At 43.0% G+C, this 21,182-nt stretch overlaps 1 protein-coding gene across 1 annotated transcript in view; it reads right to left on the bottom strand.

Annotated features, from left to right (window-relative positions):
- LOC115088626 (adhesion G protein-coupled receptor F5-like) overlaps positions 1-21,182 on the bottom strand; it is a 207,810-nt gene that overhangs the window by 70,307 nt on the left and 116,321 nt on the right. Inside the window, exon 3 of the mRNA XM_029596886.1 lies at positions 8,557-8,620. Coding sequence (XP_029452746.1) covers positions 8,557-8,620 — 64 coding nt within the window. The remainder of the gene's footprint in view (positions 1-8,556; positions 8,621-21,182) is intronic.

Here is a 21,182-nt window from a genome sequence, read left to right as displayed (position 1 = left end):
ATGTCATTAGCTACTACCTCCCAATGCAGAAAGGTGCACTGACTTAACTCATGTTTTTTTAGCACTGGAAAATTAACTTCTAGCCAGAGTTGGAGGAAATTTTCAGGGCTAATATTAGTCTATGGCAAAGACTGGAGCTCTCATACCATGATCTATAGTCAGGATTTTATATACAAAATGCATGCTTTGTGCATCAAAGCATGTTTACTGTGAGTAAAATATGATTTATGTGCACAAAAAGTGTTTTATGGAGAGAAAGCATTTTTGTGTTCATAAATCATATTTTCTGCACATAAAAGACTTGTATGCACACAAATCATGTCTGAGAAACACCTTTTTCATCAGAGTTAAAATGTGCACTCATCTTGTGGAAAAGCATATTTTAACTCAAGTTTGCGTGCATTTTATCATTAGCATACCAATTGCTTACAGGATTGGGAGTTACTTTTTTTTTACTGGGTGGGTTATAAAAGTGTGCTGAATTTTAGTGCACAGTTTCACTGCTCTCCTTCTTATGCAGGTAGTAGACTGATGCGGAGTCTTAGGAACTCTTGAAGGGAACTGTGCACCTATCTCCCTCCGTATCTCTCCAATGGTCAGTAAATTCACCTTTTTAAGCTGCTTGCTAATTTGAGGCCCAACGTAATAAGGTATGCTCAACAAAGCACATAGTTTTACCTGCAGTTGTGCACACATTTTTTTGTGTGCAAAGTGTTCTGATGCAACAAGGAGCTTTGTGCACAAAAAATATGTGCATTTGTGCATACTACTTAGCTCCCTCACATGGAAATCCCATGCTAATGAAGGCCTTAGATATTACCCCACAGTGCAGAGAGGTATGCTGGCTTTATTCATGTTTTCTTAGCACTGAAATTTTACTCCTGGTCAGAGGTAAAGTTTCCAGTGCAAGTGTTAGTCTATGGGCAGAAGTTGGAGTTCAGGTGCTCAAAACTGTAATCAGGATTTTATGAACAGAAAACGTATTTTTCTGTGTGCTAAGCCTTTTCTGTGCACACATTTTCTGGTCTGTGGTCATATTTTTTTTACTCCAGTGTATTTGATACCATCACATTTTCAGATGACACAAAATTATTCCAAGTTGTTAATCTTAAGGGATTGAGAAAAATTGCAGGAGGACTATGTGAGACTGGGCATTCAAATGGCGAATGAAATTTACATGATGTTAGGCGAATGAAATTTACATGATGTTAGGTTCCATATTAGGAGTTATTACCCAGGAAAATGATCTGGGCATCATAATGGACAATACCTTGAAATCCTTGGGCCTGTACAACTAGTTCCAATATTACCAATGAAATTTCATCCCTATGACAACAAAATTAACTTAACATAAAATTACAATTTCATAGACTACTGCTGTTATATAAACAACTAATTGCAAAATGCAATCCATAATGAGTTATTAACTCAGAGTCTTATTCAATAAAATCTTATTCAGTATGAGGAAAAAATCTGTGGTGAGAAAATTATTGGAATCACTGCTAAAAATAGAAGATAGTGCAGTTTCTGGAATCCAGTGGATTATAAGATCTGCAGCAGCATGGTTTTTACTAGAGATGTGAATCGTGTGCCAGATCGTCTTAACGATCAGATTCGGCTGGGGGGGGAAATCTGATTGTTAAGATATGTGAATTGGAATCATTTCCGATTCCAATTCACATCGCTAATTTTTTTTTAGGGAGGCCCGCACCGCTAAAAAAAACAAACCCCACCTGACCCTTTAAATCGACCCCACCCTCCCGACCCCCCCAAAACCTTTTAAAATTACCTGGTGGTCCAGGGGGGCCTCGGGGGGCCTCGGGGAGAGGAGAGATCCAGGGGGGCCTTGGGGAGAGATTTCCCGTTCCCAGGCATCAGCTGTTCTAAAAAAAAATGGCCTTTGCCCTTACCATGTGACAGGGTATCCGTGCCATTGGCTGCCCCCTGTCACATGGTAGGAGCACTGGATGGCCGGCGCCATCTTTAAAGATGGCGCCGGCCATCTTTACTCATCAGCCCCTATTATATATATTATATTGTTGGAGTTAGAGATTCAAAACAAGTAGCCAACATAGGCATTTGTTAGCCTGGTTTTGGCACTATATGAGGTTTCCCCAGTTTGACCACATACAATCTCTTTGAATTTGAGCTAGACTTTATTGTGTATTGTTGATATCTCAAGTGTTTAGCATTTACAGGACCTTTTTTTTTTGAGTCTTTCTGTTGAAGCATACTTGCCAATTCAATTATAAGATTTAGTAGAAGAAAATTAACTGTGATAATTATAATGTTCATGAAATAAACTTTTATTACATTTCCTGCTTAAACTTGAACTAGCTACTGGGTGGAAATGTTATCTTTTTGGGAAATGAGTTTTCTGAAAGAAACTGCTATCACATTCTGAAAATGGGAATGGTTTCTCTATTGAGCATGGTTTTATTTTTCTGGAAAGTGGAGAAGGTTGCTTTATTTAGAAACCTTTTCCTATACTTTGTAGCTGAACTCTGTTTTATATCCTGATTTTCTTGTTTTGTATGAGTTCTTTCTGCCTTTCTGAGAACATGTGAATAGTTTCTCTCCTGTATATTCTCTGTTCTTATTGTATTTCTTACAGCTAACTGAGGGCTTTAGTGGACAAATCACCCAGGTATATAGGGATGTGAATCGTTTTTTAACAATTTAAATTATCGTACGATATTTTTAATATCGTCATTAATCGTTAAAGAGTGCGATAAAATAGAAATTCCCCCAATTTATCGTAAAAAAATTGTTAATTGGGTTAGTGTACACTAACGGGAGTTAGTGCACACTACCCATTGTTAGTGCGCACTACCAGAAAATGAAACATTTTGACACTTTTCAGGTCAGTTAAGGTCAGTTAGGAAGGAATATGTATTCCTATTGGCTGCCCTCTTATCTATTGATGTTGCTAAGTTTCCCACTGAGGTGATGGTTTAATATATGGGGGAAGGGAAATGGAAACGGTTGGTAGCTTGACAAAGGGAAGGGAAGGGGGAGGTGAAGGGCCAAGCAGGACTCCCTGGTCTCTGAAGGACAGCTCTCTTCAGAAAATCAGAGCTGCTGAATGCAGGGGCTGTCTCCCCCTTCACATCCCTCTCTCCCCCCCCCCCCCCCATTCACTGCTGGTATATGGGAGAGAGAAGGGAAGGGGGAGGTGAAGGGCCAAGCAGTCCCACTCCCTGGTCTCTGAAGAACAGATCTCTTCAGAAAATCAGACCTGAATGCAGGGGCTGTCTCCCCCTTCACATCCCTCTCCCCCCCCCCCCCCCCCCCACCATTCACTGTGCTGAAGTTTGCAGTTCCTGTGTTAAATTAAACTTCTTTTTTTCCACTAGAGTAGAATACAATAAAATGAAGTACTTTGTGTATTAAACTAAAGAAACTTTACATAACATGAAATTAAGTACTTCTCTATATTCTACTTTAGTGAAACAAAACATTTAATAAAGAAACTTGCAACCTGAGCTTCAAAACATTAACATACTATAGAAAAACTAAACAAAAAACGTTATTATTAATTTATTATATTTACAGTGGTTAAATTTAAAGAGCAGGCTGAGGCTAGACTGGCTACTGGCTAGTGGCTACTGCTGGCATTGTCACTGCAGCAGCCTGCTGGCACTTTTTTTCTCTTTCTGGCTAGTGTGTGCTATATCTGGTAGCAAAATGGCCACGGGAGACAGCACCAAGCATGTGTGGCTTAGTGTGCACCTCTAGCTAATGAACATTTCCTCAAATGTTACTTTTAAACCATTAAGTAACAATTTTTTGATAGTGTGCACTAACTCGCATTAGTGCGCACTATTCAGAAAAATGATTTTTTTAAAAAAAAAATCATGCCTATCAGATTTTTTTCTCCCCTCAGCTGATCCAGATCATTAAAATGATCGGGTACATGATTCACATCCCTAATAACCATTAATCAATAAACGGGAGAACCAGGATGAGATTGTGAAGGAGAAAAAGAAGAATTATAGAACAGTACTATGTTAGTAGAAACCTGTATGCATATGGCAGCAAGTCCCCTGTGATGGTATTAGGGGTATGGAAGGCAGGTGGAGGCATGAAGTCTCCTATGGTGGAATAAGTGGCATGACAGATAGGAAAGTGATATTAGGGGTATGGCAGGTCACAGTGTCCTCCCTAGACAATGTCTATAGAGGAAATATACAGTGCATCTCATGCTCAGGTTTCAAGATCAGTGTCACTGGTTCCAGAGATCAGCGATAATATGTTGTCTCTGTGCTGTAGTATACTTGACAACAGCTCACACCCTCGCACATAACTCACTGGCAAGGGCTGGCTGCTAATTTGTTATATAGTCACAATTACTCACTGACACCCACTCTCCAATGATTTCTATGAATGGAGAAACTAAACAAATAGGATTTGTTAAATTCATGGGACCGTTTCCATTTGTTTCAGGGATCCACAAAAGAAACAAATGGTGTGCCATTTATTTTGGAATGCCCATTTGTTTTAAATGAATGCACATGCCTAGTAGGAATGGTAAAGCTGAATTAGTTGGTGTAGCTAGGCAGACTAAATAGGCCGCATGGTCTTTTCTGCTGTCAAGGTTTTTCTGTTTCCTTTTTGAATAAGGCATGTTGACATCGGTTAGCAATCAATTCTCAATGCTGTTAAACTCAGTAAAGATGACATCACACATGAAAAGTAATTGGGCATGATCAACTTAAAGTGCAAGAGAAGACACATTCTGTGCTAACCTCTTTAAGATTCTAGCAATCTGAAGCCATGTCACATGTTTACTGAGGATTGCTTAGCAAAGTCCTGCAGCTCCAATGATTGCAAGCTGCAATGGCAATAACAGGTAAATCCCATGGGACACCAGAAACCTTAAAGCAGCAAGTACAATCATTTCAAGGTCATTTAAAAATAAAAGCCACAAATATTTAGATGCTGGTTTAATAACAAGTATAAATTACTATTATCTTTTTAAAGGCTGGACAGATATTAATAGGTTAAGAAAATAAGAACATGTCATACTGGGTCATACCACGAGTTCATCAAGCCCAGCATCCTGTCTCCAACAATGGCCAATCTAGGCAAGTTTCCAAAAACTAAGTCTATCCCATGTTACTGTTGCTAGTAACAGCAGTGGCTATTTTCTAAGTCAACTTAATTAATAGCAGGTAATGGACCTCTCCTCCAAGAATTTGTCCAATCCTTTTTTAAACCCAGCTACACTAACTGCACTAACCACATCCCCTGGCAACAAATTCCAGAGTTTAATTGTGCGTTGAGTGAAAAAGAACTTTCTCCGATTAGTTTTAAATGTGCCACAAGCTAACTTCATGGAATACCCCCTAGTCCTCCTATTATCTGAAAGAGTAAATAACAGATTCACATTTACCCGTTTTAGACTTCTCATGATTTTAAACACCTCTATCATATCCCCCCTCAGCCGTCTCTTCTCCAAGCTGAAAAGTCCTAACCTCTTTAGTCTTTCCTGATAGGGGAGCTGTTCCATTCTCCTTATCATTTTGGTAGCCCTTCTCTGTACCTTCTCCAGTGCGACTATATCTTTTTTGAGATGCGGCAACCAGAATTGTACACAGTATTCAAGATGCTGTCTCACAATGGAGCGATACAGAGGCATTATGTTATAAAATTCATAATAATAACACATACACATAAATTACAACATTAATAAACATTTAAAACACTAATTAAAGCAATAACAATCCCCCCATGAACAATGCTTGTCGCCCAATCCCTTTTTACTTTGCTCCCTAGTCTTCTGCCACATGGAACAAATATGTTTTCAAATTACACTGAAATTGCTTTCATTCTTCTACTTGATGCAGCTCAGCAGATAAGTTGTTCTAAGTTTGTAGAGGCGAGCCCGAATTTAATGTGATTAATCTGATGTGTAATTGCAACCACTAAATAGTCCATTGTTTGAGAGTGTAGGGGATGACATGGTTGGTATCTAGTCTACTGCCTTGCCATATATATTGGGCTCAACTCATTCAGTGCCTTAAAAATCAAGACCAACACATTAAAAGAAATCCACTCGGCTACAGGTAGCCAATATAATTCCTGAAATATAGGGGAAACAAAGTCCCTAATACCAGCTCTTACTACTAATCTTGCTGCAGCATTCTGAATTACTGAAGCCTATTAACACTATGCCTAAGTAACCCCCCAAAAAGGAAATTACAATAATCAAGATAAGGCATAATAATAGCCTACTAAATCTTTATAAGTAAAAGAAAAACAAACAAATTATTTTCAATTGTCTCAAAAAAGAAAAACTTATCTTGACTATTCCAGCAATATACTGATCCAAAGTTAATCCAGCATCTAAGTCCAACGCCAAACCTATTTCACAATCACTAATCATTATGCTTTCCTTCCCCCACATTAGTTACAGTTGAGACAGGCCCCAATATATTTTCCAAACCCACAAAATTTCAGTCTTTTGTGTAATCAACTTTAACTTATTGAGGCACATCCATTCTTTAATAGCTTGTACACAGTCTCTCAGCTTACTCAATTGTTTATCCTGCTACTTACTCAATGGGATTTATAACTGGATGTCAACTGTAAATATCTAATAGGATACATCATGTATAGAAATTATAGCAGTAAGTGGTTCAAGATAAATATTAAATAATAAAGGAGAAAGTAGGGCCCTGGAAGACCCCTGTTGGCAAAGGGTACAATTTAGATGATTCCTTTCTCCTGTTGACTTGCTTTAAAAAATGTCACATTATTTCAATAGAAGGCATCTTACACAAAATATATTAAAAGTACACTAATATGAACTTTTGAGGGGGGATATGATAGAGGTGTTTAAAATCATGAGAGGTCTAGAACGGGTAGATGTGAATCGGTTATTTACTCTTTCGGATAGTAGAAGGACTAGGGGACACTCCATGAAGTTAGCATGGGGCACATTTAAAACTAATCGGAGAAAGTTCTTTTTTACTCAACGCACAATTAAACTCTGGAATTTGTTGCCAGAGAATGTGGTTTGTGCAGTTAGTATAGCTGTGTTTAAAAAAGGATTGGATAAGTTCTTGGAGGAGAAGTCCATTACCTGCTATTAAGTTCACTTAGAGAATAGCCACTGCCATTAGCAATGGTTACATGGAATAGACTTAGTTTTTGGGTACTTGCCAGGTTCTTATGGCCTGGATTGGCCACTGTTGGAAACAGGATGCTGGGCTTGATGGACCCTTGGTCTGACCCAGTATGGCATTTTCTTATGTTCTTATGTTCTAATAGGCTCAATAATGGGACAGAATTAGGTTTAATGTACTATCAAGAATTGTCCATTATAGTAGAGTGCCATTTATTTGGAATGGTCAGGACAGAGGCCATTCCAGATGATGGATTTTTCTGGATAATTGGAGTTTTCTGCTCAAATACTTTTGGATAATGGGAGTTTTTCTGGATAATGTGTCATATGAGGCCAACCAATTTTCAAAAAATATAAGATGTTCTATATAATTTATCAGGATAAGGGGACTGTGATTATTTTTCCAAGTTAATCATGGTTTCTGTTTAATGGATCTTCAGATAAACAGTGCTCTACTCTACTGAATTATTTTCTGTTTTTTTAAAGTTGGCAGTGTGCCTTAAACATATTTGAAGGTCCAAAAAACAAACAAACCGGAAACTGATCCAATAATGCAGTAGCGACCAAGGAAGAAAGGATCAATAAAGACCAGGAGTTCTTTATTCAGCACAGAACATGATAAAAAGCCCGACTCAGGCCGAGTTTTGCTCTATGAGCTGTTTCAGGGGCTATTATATCTAATGCCAGTGGTTTGTCTCCATGCGGCAGATCAGCCTTTATCAGTGTGTGCCACAAACACAATTTAATAATTTAAATTTAATATCGCATGCACTTCTCAATGACTGACATCTCCGTGTCAGCCGAGCATAAATCAGTCAAGAGTCGCCGCATCTAGTCGTGCTCCTGAATTGACTGATTTATGCTCGGCTGACACGGAGATGTCAGTCATTGAGAAGTGCATGCGATATTAAATTGTGTTTGCGGCGCACACTGATAAAGGCTGATCTGCCGCATGGAGACAAACCACTGGCATTAGATATAATAGCCCCTGAAGCGGCTCATAGAGCGAAACTCGGCCTGAGTCGGGCTTTTTATCATGTTCTGTGTTGAATAAAGAACTCCTGGTGTTTACTGATCCTTTCTTCCTTGGTCGCTCCTTAAACATATTTGGCCTTTATTTTCAATACATTTTGATAATAGCAACATAATCGGAAAATCATTTTCAAAATAAGACCTAGAGTACATTGTTTTAATAATATAGAGTACCTAATTAGTAATTACTATAAAAGTGGAAAAGACCTACTGGGAATTACTCATGTCTATGTTTTAGTTTAACAGAATGGGAACAGCTGAATTCTCAGGAGTTTAGCTTCTGTATTTGAGATACCTTAAGCAAATGATTTATTTCACAAATGATGATAGCAGAGCAGAATTTGACAACATTGGGCAGTACAAAACAAAATGCCCTGCATGTTTTGTTGCTTTACCTGCACGTTTCTGTCTTGACTGAAGATTCGAGGAATTCCCTTTTTTTGTATGTTCATTGCTTCTCTGAAATAGAAACATTCCAAAACTCAGATATTTTATTGTTTCGTTACTAAATAAGAAACATAAATAAATTAACTTCTTAATGCAGACTTATAGCTGCCTAAGTCTCCCAGTTTAGGGAGAAGATTTTATGCCGCTTCTGACTTTTTGACTCTCTTCTTCTCCCTGTGCATTTTGCATCTCTAGTATTGATTTCAAATGGAAGAAGCAGGATTAAAAATATCATAAATAAAATGGATGTACATTTAAAAAAACAAAACACACAGGATCAGCCACCAATCTCTTTCCATCCAACCACTGGGCAATTTGGTATCTAACATCAGCACAATCTTTAGGAAGTGCTTCTGTTATTAAGGTCATCCAAATACCAAATGGTTTAGAGTAAATCTGAATTAGAAAGCAATCTGGCTAGAAGCGAACATATTTTATGGCATGAAGGTGGCTGAGGAAATGGGGTTGCCAATGAAATGTAGTTGTTGCACTCGGGGGTGGACCCTTGTCCTGGAGCGGTGGAGAATGGCTCCCTGGTAAGGACCAGGAAGCACCTGCCCCCAGGGGCAGAGCACTTGGAGGAGACAGCGGCTAGGATGAGCTTCAGCACTGGAAGCCCATGGTCCCCCCGGGTGGAGCCCGTAGGACCCGGGCTGCTTAGACTTAGGTGGGCCTCGCAGGGTCTCCTGATAGACAGGCATGCCCACAGACAGGAGAGGAGTGTGACTGGGTTCAAGACTGGAGGTCAGATGGATCAAGGAGGACCAGAACAGCATAGGTGATGAAAAGGCAAGGAACAGAGCCGAGGGTCAGTCCATGGAGTGGTCAACAAGCAAGGGTCAGGTTCCAGAGGTCAGACGAAGTCACAGGCAGGCTGAGGTCAGAAGACAGGCAGCAGGCAGAGTAGTCAAGGAGCAAGCCAAGTTCAGCACCAGTGAGACAGTCCGGTGGTATTACCTGGGGAGGCAAAAAACGAACACAGGAACAAGAGGACACTGGAACGGAAGGATGCAGGAACAGTCAGAGGTCAAGTTCCGACAGCGACCAGGCGAGGTCGTAGGACAGGCAAAGGTCAGGTTCCGGCAGCGGTCAGGCGAAGTCATTGGACAGGCAGAGGTCAGGTTCTGGCAGCGGTCAGGCGAAGTCATTGGACAGGCAGAGGTCAGGTTCTGGCAGCGGTCAGACAAAGTTGTTGAACATGTAGAGGTCAAGTTCCCGCAACAGTCAAGCAAAACTGAAAAGGCAAATAGCAAGAAGCCAAGACAACTAGGGAGATAACCCGTTGCAAAGGCAAGCTCTAGTTGTCAGAGTTTGCCTTAACTAGATCTGTGGAACTGATGTCATCAAGGGAGGCCCGGCAGCCCTAGCACGTCCCGGACCCTTTAAGTCTCGAGGAGAGGCACGTGCGTGCGCTAGGGAAGTCCTCGGCCGGAATGGGGCTCGGCGGTGGAGTAGTCACGTGTGAAGGCCTGGAGGTGGGTGGCGACAGCGTCCCCGCTGTGCCGCACAGCGGCAGAGGATTGCCCGGACAGCGGCATAGGGGTGAGGAGAGCCAACCACGAGATTCGTGGCCGGCCTTCGCAACAGCAGTGAGAGGTATCTCCTCACTCACATAGTAGATTCAAGCTAGCAAATTTAAATTAAGATTCTCACTTATCTGAGAAAGCAATTAACTTGGTCTCCAGACCCAATGCCCAGAGAACCTATATAGAAGATCAGTTGCCATTTAAAATTTCTAAAAGCCTCATCTCTTTTAGTGTGAATAACTGTCTCAGTTTAAATTTAAATTTCAAAAAGTTAGTCAAGCTAGATAAGGCAATTCCATTACAATAGTATAAATCAACTGCCACCCTCCATTCTCATGACATTTTGATTTATATTATTGGAAACAGTGAAGGCAAAAACAGTATTAGAATTTAAGAAAGTATGAGATAAGTAGTTGATCCTTAGCTGGGGTAAAGAGAAAGTAAAGTCAGATATCAAGTAGGGTCTATGATGTTGGAAAAGGGGCAGACTAGATGGGCCTTGCAGTCCTTGTCTGCTGTCATATATGTGTACATAAATAAATGCAACCCCCTTTTCCTTATCACCACTGTTGGGACAGTAGGCTATTTATGTGTTACTCCATTTGATGTGTTTCTGCTCTTTAAGATGATACTCTGACATTTTCACTTGCTTTGAGATAGGGGGAGGGGAGTTGCTATAGTGAAGACTGAGTATCTAAAGGTTCATTGTGTTGTTAATATTTGTCTGGTATTCAGTGGTACCATGATTATAAGTGCTATATATATTAGGGATGTGTACAGAAAAAAATTTGGTTCAATTATTGATTTCATACAACCACCAAAATTCATTAGGCTCATTTCAAAAGAAAAAAAATAGTTCATTAAATCCATTTGTTCATTCATTTCCCTTTAAAGTCAATGTAGGAAGCAATGCAACCTATTTTGGGCTGTAAATGTGGGGTTTTCTAATGAATTCTAGTGAACTTTGTCGGTACACATCATCAGACTGGGTGAAAGCACTCCAAGACACCAAGACTGGCATGAATAACCCAAAGCATCATGGCAGAGCAAAGGTTCCCAAATAGAGGCAGCCAAGCCATATCCTGAAGCACCTTGAGAGGAACAAAGCAGCAACAAGACTGGCAAGAACATCCAAGGCTCCAAAAGAAGGGCAAAAGGCACCAACAACAATGGCACAAAGACCACAATGCATAAAAAGAGGTGCAAAGCAGCACCAAAAGTGACATGAACAGCTCAAGGTACCATGAAGGGGGAACGAAGCACTAAAGTTGGAAGGAAAAACCCAAAGGTACCAATAGAGGGTCAAAGCACCACAAACAGGAGCATGAAGTCCCCAAAGCACCAGGAGAGGTGCAAAGCAGCCATACAGAGTGGCAAGAGTACTTCAAAGTTCCAAATGAGGGGCAAAGGGCACCAACAAATTGTTACAAAGTCTTGGGCAGGGAAAAGCTAGAGGAAATCATTGGACAATGCCTGTAGCGGTCTTGATGTGCAAATTGTTCCTCAGGATCTTTAGATTCTGACCCTTCACCAGTCATTGAACTCTCTGCCAAATACTTCAACCCAGACAAACCTGCCATCTTACTGGGTGATTTCAACTTACATGTCGATGCTTCACCACAATCCCCAAATTGTGTTACCCTACTCTCGGCTCTCAACTACATGGGCTTCACACAAATTATAAAAACCCCTACCCACAAAGCAGGTCACACTTTAGACCTTATTTTCATTAATCAGTGCATCTCAAACACAAATACAATCACCTGTTCACCTGTCCCTTGGTCGGACCATCAAATCATCAACACGACCTTCAAGCTTTCACAACATCCTCCACTTTTGTTCCCAAAAAACACTATTCAATTCAGGAAACCTTGTTCTACAGACCTTCTCATCAATCAGTTTACTAATGAATTATTACATCTCGATCTCTCCAATGCATCTACAGCCACCACCTCATGGTGCAACATCACCAAAAAGATCGCAGACATTACCTGCCCTTCCATCACAAAAGTAGTACAACCTTCGCCAGACAACAGGAAACCCTGGTTCACCCCAGAACTGAAGCTGCTTAAACAAGAGCTAAGAAATAAAGAACACACTTGGAGGAGAAACCCATCCCCCACAACATTAGCTATTTATAAAACCTCCCTCAATGCTTATAGGATCACCATACTGAGAACAAAGAGAGATTTTTTCTCAAAAAAAATACATCATTTCATATTTGATTCAAAAGCACTTTTCTCCTACGTTTCAGCTCTCCCTAAACCATCACCTCCTACCATTCCTGATGATCAAGCACTCAACAAAGCATCAGAACTAGCAGAATACTTTAAGGATAAAATTGACAAACTGACTATCTCTTTCTCATCATCTTTTTCATATCCCCCATTCCCTCACATTACCTCACCTCAACTAAATACAACGCTGGAAACTTTCGAGACCACTTCAGCACTTGAGATAGAAAACATACTTAAAAAATGAAACCGTCATCTCATCCCTTAGACACAATTCCTACTAACCTTCTCATCGCATTAAGAAACTCCATATCAAAACCAATTGCAGACATCATTAACTGCTCTCTCTCCCAGGGTCTAGTTCCTGACCAACTTAAATTAGCCATTCTCAAACCTCTACTTAAAAAACCTAACCTTCCAACCACAGATCCAGCTAACTTCCGCCCAATAGCTAATCTGCCATTGATCGCCAAACTTATGGAAAAGATAGTCAATAAACAACTATCTGAATATTTGGAAGAAAACAACATTCTTGTATCTTCCCAGTATGGCTTTCGGAAATCGTTAAGCACTGAATCTCTCCTTATCTCTCTTACCGATTCTATTCTATCTAATATGGACAAAAAACAACCACATCTTTTGATACTACTAGATCTCTCTGCAGCCTTTGACACTGTCAACCATTCATCTCTATTAAAATGTCTGGCAGATATAGGCATTAAAGGAACAGTCTTCAGCTGGTTCAAATCCTTCCTAGCAAATAGACAATTCAAAGTAAAGATTAACAACAAAGAATCACAACCGATCCCTTCCAACCGGGGGGTCCCTCAGGGTTCCTCCCTTTCCCCTACCCTCTTCAACATTTACCTCTTACCTCTATGTCATCTACTTACTAAACTAAACCTAACTCACTATCTCTACGCGGATGACATCCAGATACTCATCCCAATCTCAGAATCCTTACAAAAAACCTTGACTCACTGGAACAATTGTTTGCAACAGATCAATCATCTTCTCTCCAGCCTTTGCCTCATTCTTAACAATAACAAAACTGAGATCCTAATCATCAATCAAGACATCAACATCAAACTTCTAAACCCAGCTGACCTACTCAACTCATCCACTCCCATATTAAATCACTCACCACATGTTCGAGATCTAGGTATCATGCTAGACAATCAGCTCAATTTTAAAAAATTCATAAGCACAACCACCAAAGACTGTTTTTATAAGTTACAAGTCTTAAAAAAATTGAAGCCTCTTCTATATTTCAACGATTTTCGGATGGTCCTACAAGCCATTATTCTATCAAAAGTCGACTATTGCAATTCGCTTCTCTTTGGCCTTCCATATTCATCCATCAAACCCCTCCAAATGCTACAGAACTCTGCAGCCAGAATCCTTACCAATACGAATAAAAGAGATCACATCACCCCCATTCTCAAGCTCCTCCACTGGCTGCCTATAAAGCAAAGGATCCTATATAAAGTACTCACCGTAATTCATAAATCCATTCACAATATCTCTCCTCTTCATTTATGTAACCAACTACGCCCTCACTCCTCCTCTAGACCCATCAGAGGAGCATATAAAGGCACACTCTATGTACCTTCAACAAAATCCTCGCATCATAAACGTGCCATATCTACAGCAGGCCCCATTCAATGGAATGCGCTCCCACCAGACATTCGGCTTGAGCTCTGCCACTCTTCATTCAAAAAAAAACGTAAAACCTGGCTCTTTAGCCAAGCTTTTCCAGGACCATGATCATCATTTTTTCCCCTCCAACCAGCAAGAGCATATCTTCTTCACAAACCCCGATTTTCCATACCACTACCTACTTCGGTATCTAATCTCTTGCTGCAGGACACTTGAGACTTTCTCACTTATACGTTATAATTTTTATGCTCAATAAGACCTGTCAACTTAATTGTTTAAGTCTTTTTCTTTTCTTTCCTTTATCTTTTGGTCATCAATGTTACAACGTTATTGTTAAATTTTGAACTTATGTACCCTGTTCCAAGTTTCATAACCTTGTTCTATGTAATGCCTTTTGGCAATTTTCATGTTCTGTTTCAATGTAAACCGATGTGATCTTTATTTCATATAGGAACACCGGTATATAAAAATCTAAAAATAACTAAATAATAAATAAATAAATCTATGTATTTATAGGGCAAAAGATTAATTGAACCATCTAGAAACCAGAAGATGGGGACCTTACTATCCCTAGGCATGGAGAAGCCAGAGGAAATATCTGGAGGAGGCCTGATGTAGTTTCCCTACAACATCATTTGGGAAAAGGGTTGAGGTTCGGACTAGGACGTGGTCTTCCTCTTTGCTGTGGTAATATTCCATCAAAGGCTAAATACATAGAAAGAACCATAAGGGAAGGGAATTAGAAGAAAAATCCAAGAGGGCATGAAACTTTTAAAGGTAACTGGGTAAGGTCTGATAACACATAGGATTGTAATGACAAGATCAATAATTGACAAATACCATATTGCGATTTGAAAAGAACTTTGAAAACAGCTGGATAAGAAACAGAACCATCGAAAGAGACAAAGAAAGGCTTGGAGCAACAGGATCACTGGAGTTTAAAAGCATAAATTATAGGTATAGATCAATGCAGCAAGAAGCATGACATCAATGCCCCAAGATATAGAGTTTCGGGAGCGCCATGAAATGAAAAAAAAAATGCCAACATTTTTGAAAAATTAGTATTTCGTGTTAGTGCACACTAACGGGACTTAGGGCTAGATTTTCTATCGTCGTGCAGCTCTGTGAATCGCACGGAACCAGGGAGCAGGGGGGCGAAGCGGGGAGCGGGCCTGCGAAATCCGGCAGCCATTGCACCATTGCAGTGCGCTAGCTGCTGGCTTTCGCACTGAATAACTACACCATAAAAGGTGAAGTTATTTTGTTGCTTACTGCTCCAATGGAGCAGTAGCAACTTGCGCACTCCAGGATTCCCTTCCCTGGTACAGCGGCAAATGGCCGCTGTACAGCCGCCTCCAGCCCCACCCCTCCCTGCCCCCCAGACAAGTCCTTTGCCTGGCAACGTTGTAACCCCCATTTTTTATGCGTGCTGAGCTTTAAAAGCTGCCCATAAATATATTTAGTGCGCATTAACTGGAAATGTTACCAGTAAGTTAAAAAGTGTCAATTGGGGAGCAGTTTGTTAGCTAGAGGTATGGTTCTGCATTTCTACTGGCTGTCTCCTTAGTTACTTGTTTTTGTTTCCAAGGTTACAAGGTGGTATTTGTGGGAGGATGACCAATGCCTGGTAACAAATGTAAACAAACAAGTGATATAATAATACCATCAAGTTCTAGTTAGAATAAGCAAAAGCGTGTGATGCAAATGCATATTTTAAAATTTGCCAATCCCTTTGTATTTTAGGAAAAGGGGCCCTGGAATTTTAGGATATGTATATTAGGGATGTGAATCGTTTTTTGACAATTTAAAATATCGTCCGATATATTTTAAATCGTCAAAAATCATTAGAGGCGCGATTCAATAGGAATTCCCCCGATTTATCGTCAAAAATCGTAAATCGGGGGAGGGGGGAGGGCAGGAAAACCGGCACACTAAAACAACCCTAAAACCCACCCGACCCTTTAAAATAAATCCCCCACCCTCCCGAACCCCCCAAAAATGTTTTAAATTACCTGGGGTCCAGTGGGGGGTCCCGGTGTGATCTTCCACTCTCGGGCCACGGCTGCGTTAATAGAAATGGCTCCGGCGCTACCTTTGCCCTGTCATATGACAGGGCAAAGGTAGTGCCGGCGCCATTTTGGTTCCTGTCCCCCGACGTCACGAGCGCAGGAGATCGCTCCTGGACCCCCGCTGGACCCCCAGGGACTTTTGGCCAGCTTGGGGGGGCCTCCTGACCCCCACAAGATTTGCCAAAAGTCCAGCGGGGGTCTGGGAGCGACCTCCTGCACTCGGGTCGTATTGCAAAATGGCGCCGGCCGTACGGCCGTATTGCAAAATGGCGCCGGCCGTATGGCCGTACGGCCAGCGCCATTTTGCAATACGGCAATACGGCCCGAGTGCAGGAGGTCGCTCCTGGAGCCCCGCTGGACTTTTGGCAAGTCTTGTGGGGGTCAGGAGGCCCCCCAAGCTGGCCAAAAGTCCCTGGGGGTCCAGCGGGGGTCCGGGAGCGATCTCCTGCGCTCGTGACGTCGGGAGACAGGAACCAAAATGGCGCCAGCGCTACCTTTGCCCTGTCATATGTCATCCTGACAGGGCAAAGGTAGCGCCCGCGCCATTTCTATTAACGCAGCCGTGGCCCGAGAGTGGAAGATCACACCGGGACCCCCCCCCCCACCGGACCCCAGGTAATTTAAAACATTTTGGGGGGTTCGGGAGGGTGGGGGATTTATTTTAAAGGGTCGGGGTGGGTTTTAGGGTTGTTTTAGTGTGCCGGTTTTACCGCCCTCCCCCGATTTACGATTTAAACGATTTAAAAAAAACAAAACAAAACCGCGACAATCAGATTCCCTCCCCCTCCAGCCAAAATCGATCGTTAAGACGATCGATCACATGATTCACATCTCTAATGTATATGTATATCTGGGTTCAAAAAAGGCTTGGATAAGTTCTTGGAGGAGAAGTCCATTAATGGCTATTAATCAAGTTTACTTAGGGAATAGCCACTGCTATAAATTGCATCAGTAGCATGGGATCTTCTTAGTGTTTGGGTAATTGCCATGTTCTTGTGGCCTGGTTTTCACCTCTGTTGGAAACAGGATGCTGGGCTTGATGGACCCTTGGTCTGACCCAGCATGGCAATTTCTTATGTTCTTATAATTCCCCTGATGTCTGTGTGTGTGGGTGAGTGGGGAGTAACAGTGAGAGAGGAAGTGACTGGGGTGAATGTATGGGGTGACAAGTGGGAGCGAGACTGGTTGGGATGATGACTGGTGTGAGAGAGGCAGCCTGGTGTGTGTGTGAGGGGGATGACTAGTGAGAGGGGGAGTGACTGGGGTGACTCTATGGGGTGATAGGTAGGAGAGACACTTGGTGAGTGGTGAGAGAAAGACATCCTGGTGTGTGGAGGTGACTGGTGAGGGGAGAGTGACTGGGGTGACTGTATGGGATGATGGGGAGAGAGACTTCTTGGGATGGTGATTGGTGCTACAACCCAAGAAAGAGATCTAGGTGTCATAGTGGATAACACATTGAAATCGTCGGTTCAGTGTGCTGCGGCAGTCAAAAAAGCAAACAGAATGTTGGGAATTATTAGAAAGGGAATGGTGAATAAAACGGAAAATGTCATAATGCCTCTGTATCGCTGCGTGGTGAGACCACACCTTGAATACTGTGTACAATTGTGGTCACTGCATTTCAAAAAAGATATAATTGCAATGGAAAAGGTACAGAGAAGGGCTACCAAAATGATAAGGGGAATGGAACAACTCCCCTATGAGGAAAGACTAAAGAGGTTAGGACTTTTCAGCTTGGAGAAGAGACGACTGAGGGGGGATATGATAGAGATGTTTAAAATCATGAGAGGTCTAGAACAGGTAAATGTGAATTGGTTATTTACTCTTTCGGATAGTAGAAAGACTAGGGGGCACTCCATGAAGTTAGCATGGGGCACATTTAAAACTAATCGGAGAAAGTTCTTTTTTACTCAACGCACAATTAAACTCTGGAATTTGTTGCCAGAGAATGTGGTTCGTGCAGTTAGTATAGCTGTGTTTAAAAAAGGATTGGATAAGTTCTTGGAGGATGTCCATTACCTGCTATTAAGTTCACTTAGAGAATAGCCACTGCCATTAGCAATGGTAACATGGAATAGACTTTAGGGATGTGAATCGTTTTTGAACGATTACAATTATCGTCAGATAATTTTAAAATCGTCCAAAATCGTTAGATACGCGATACAATACAAATGCCCCCGATTTATCATCAGGGGCATTTTTATTGTATCGTTAAATAGGGCGTGGGAAAACCGGCACACCAAAAAAACCCTAAAACCCACCCGAACCTTTAAAACAAATCCCCCACCCTCCCGAACCCTCCCCCAAAAAATGTTTTAAATTACCTTGGGTCCAGTGGGGGGGGTCTCGACGCGATCTCCTCCCGCTCTCTGGCCACCGCTGCATTGAGAAATGGCGCCAGTGGCCCTTTTCCCTTATCATGTGACAGGGAAAGGTAATGCCGGCGCCATTTTGTTTCCTGGCTCCCGACGTCACGCGTGTGGGAGATCGCCCCCGGACCCCCGCTGGACCCCCAGGGACTTTTGGCCAGCTTGGGAGGGGCCTCCTGACCCCCACAAGACTTGCCAAAAGTCCAGCGGGGGTCCGGGAGCGACCTCCTGCACGCGGGCCATATTGCCAATCTTCAAAATGGTGCCAGCGCTACCTTTGCCCTCACTATGTCATACGGGCGACCATCTCCCATATGACATAGTGAGGGCAAAGGTAGCGCTGGCGCCATTTGGAAGATTGGCAATATGGCCTGCGTGCAGGAGGTCGCTCCCGGACCCCGCTGGACTTTTGGCAAGTCTTGTGGGGGTCAGGAGGCCCCCCCCAAGCTGGCCAAAAGTCCCTGGGGGTCCAGCAGGGATCCGGGGGCGATCTCCCGCATGCGTGACGTCGGGAGCCAGGAAACAAAATGGCGCCGGCGCTACCTTTGCCCTGTCACATGATAAGGGCAAAGGGCCACCGGCGCCATTTCTCAACGCAGCGGTGGCCAGAGAGTGGGAGGAGATCGCGTCGGGACCCCCCCACTGGACCCCAGGTAATTTAAAACATTTGGGGGGGGTTCGGGAGGGGGTGGGTTTTAGGGTTTTTTTGGTGTGCTGGTTTTCCTGCCCTCCCCCGATTAACGATTTTTTACGATTTTAGAAAAAAAAAAACTCGACGATCAGATTTCCCTCCCCCCCAGCCAAAATTGATCGTTAAGACGATCGATTACACGATTCACACCTCTAATAGACTTAGTTTTTGGGTACTTGCCAGATTCTTATGGCCTGGATTGGCCACCTTTGGAAACAGGATGCTGGGCTTGATGGACGCTTGGTCTGACCCAGTATGGCATTTTCTTATGTTCTTATATTCTTATGTTGTGTGTGGTGTGGGACTAGTGAGAGAGAAAGTGACTTGGTTGAATGTGGGAGATGATGGGGGAGAGAGACTGCTTGGGGTGGTGATTGGTGAGAGAGAGGCAGCCCTTTGTATGTGGGGTGGGATTTGTGAGAGGAAAAGTGACTGGGGTGACTGAATGGGGTGACATGTGGGAGAGGAGGCAGCCTGGTGTGTGTGTATGGAGGGGGTGACTGGATTAAATATTAGAGATGTGAATCGTGTCCTCGATCGTCTTAACGATCGATTTCGGCTGGGAGGGGGAGGGAATCGTATTGTTGCCGTTTGGGGGGGTAAAATATCGTGAAAAAATCGTGAAAATCGTAAAAAAAAATCGAAAAAACGTAAAATCGCAAAACCGGCACATTAAAACCCCCTAAAACCCACCCCCGACCCTTTAAATTAAATCCCCCACCCTCCCGAACCCCCCCCAAATGACTTAAATAACCTGCGGGTCCAGCGGCGGTCCGGATCGGCAGCGGTCCGGAACGGGCTCCTGCTACTGAATCTTGTTGTCTTCGGCCGGCGCCATTTTCCAAAATGGCGCCGAAAAATGGCGGCGGCCATAGACGAACACGATTGGACGGCAGGAGGTCCTTCCGGACCCCCGCTGGACTTTTGGCAAGTCTTGTGGGGGTCAGGAGGCCCCCCCCCAAGCTGGCCAAAAGTTCCTGGAGGTCCAGCGGGGGTCAGGGAGCGATTTCCCGCCGCGAATCGTTTTCGTACGGAAAATGGCGCCGGCAGGAGATCGACTGCAGGAGGTCGTTCAGTGAGGCGCCCCTCTCTGAACGACCTCCTGCAGTCGATCTCCTGCCGGCGCCATTTTCCGTACGAAAACGATTCGCGGCGGGAAATCGCTCCCTGACCCCCGCTGGACCTCCAGGAACTTTTGGCCAGCTTGGGGGGGGGCCTCCTGACCCCCACAAGACTTGCCAAAAGTCCAGCGGGGGTCTGGAAGGACCTCCTGCCGTCCAATCGTGTTCGTCTATGGCCGCCGCCATTTTTCGGCGCCATTTTGGAAAATGGCGCCGGCCGAAGACAACAAGATTCAGTAGCAGGAGCCCGTTCCGGACCGCTGCCGTTCCGGATTGCCGCTGGACCCGCAGGTTATTTAAGTCATTTGGGGGGGGGTTCGGGAGGGTGGGGGATTTAATTTAAAGGGTCGGGGGTGGGTTTTAGGGGGTTTTAGTGTGCCGGCTCACGATTCTAACGATTTATAACGATAAATCGTTAGAATCTCTATTGTATTGTGTTCCATAACGGTTTAAGACGATATTAAAATTATCGGACGATAATTTTAATCGTCCTAAAACGATTCACATCCCTATTAAATATACAGGGTGACAAGTCACCCCATGCATACACCAGATCGAATATCTCACTCTAGTCATTACCCCAACTACTCTCTCTCCTACCTGTCACCCCATACATTCACCCAAGTCACTTCCTCTCTCACCAGTCACCCCTCCCCACCCAAATACACAGACTCACACCAGGGGAAATCAAAGTGTGCATATCCCAAAATGTCATGTCCCCTTTCCTAAAATACAAAAGGTTTGGCAAATTGTAAATATGCATTTGCATTACATTCTTTTACTGATTAGAACTTGATACTATTATTATACATCACTTGGGGGTAGATTTTCAAAGGGTTGTGCACGTAAGATACACGCGCAACCCCCAAAAACCTACCCCTGCCTCCCCCTGCGCGCGCCGA

The sequence above is a fragment of the Rhinatrema bivittatum genome, chromosome 3 (assembly GCF_901001135.1).
Source record: "Rhinatrema bivittatum chromosome 3, aRhiBiv1.1, whole genome shotgun sequence".
Taxonomy (NCBI): Eukaryota; Metazoa; Chordata; class Amphibia; order Gymnophiona; family Rhinatrematidae; genus Rhinatrema; species Rhinatrema bivittatum.
This window is presented reverse-complemented; position numbering and strand designations above follow the sequence as displayed.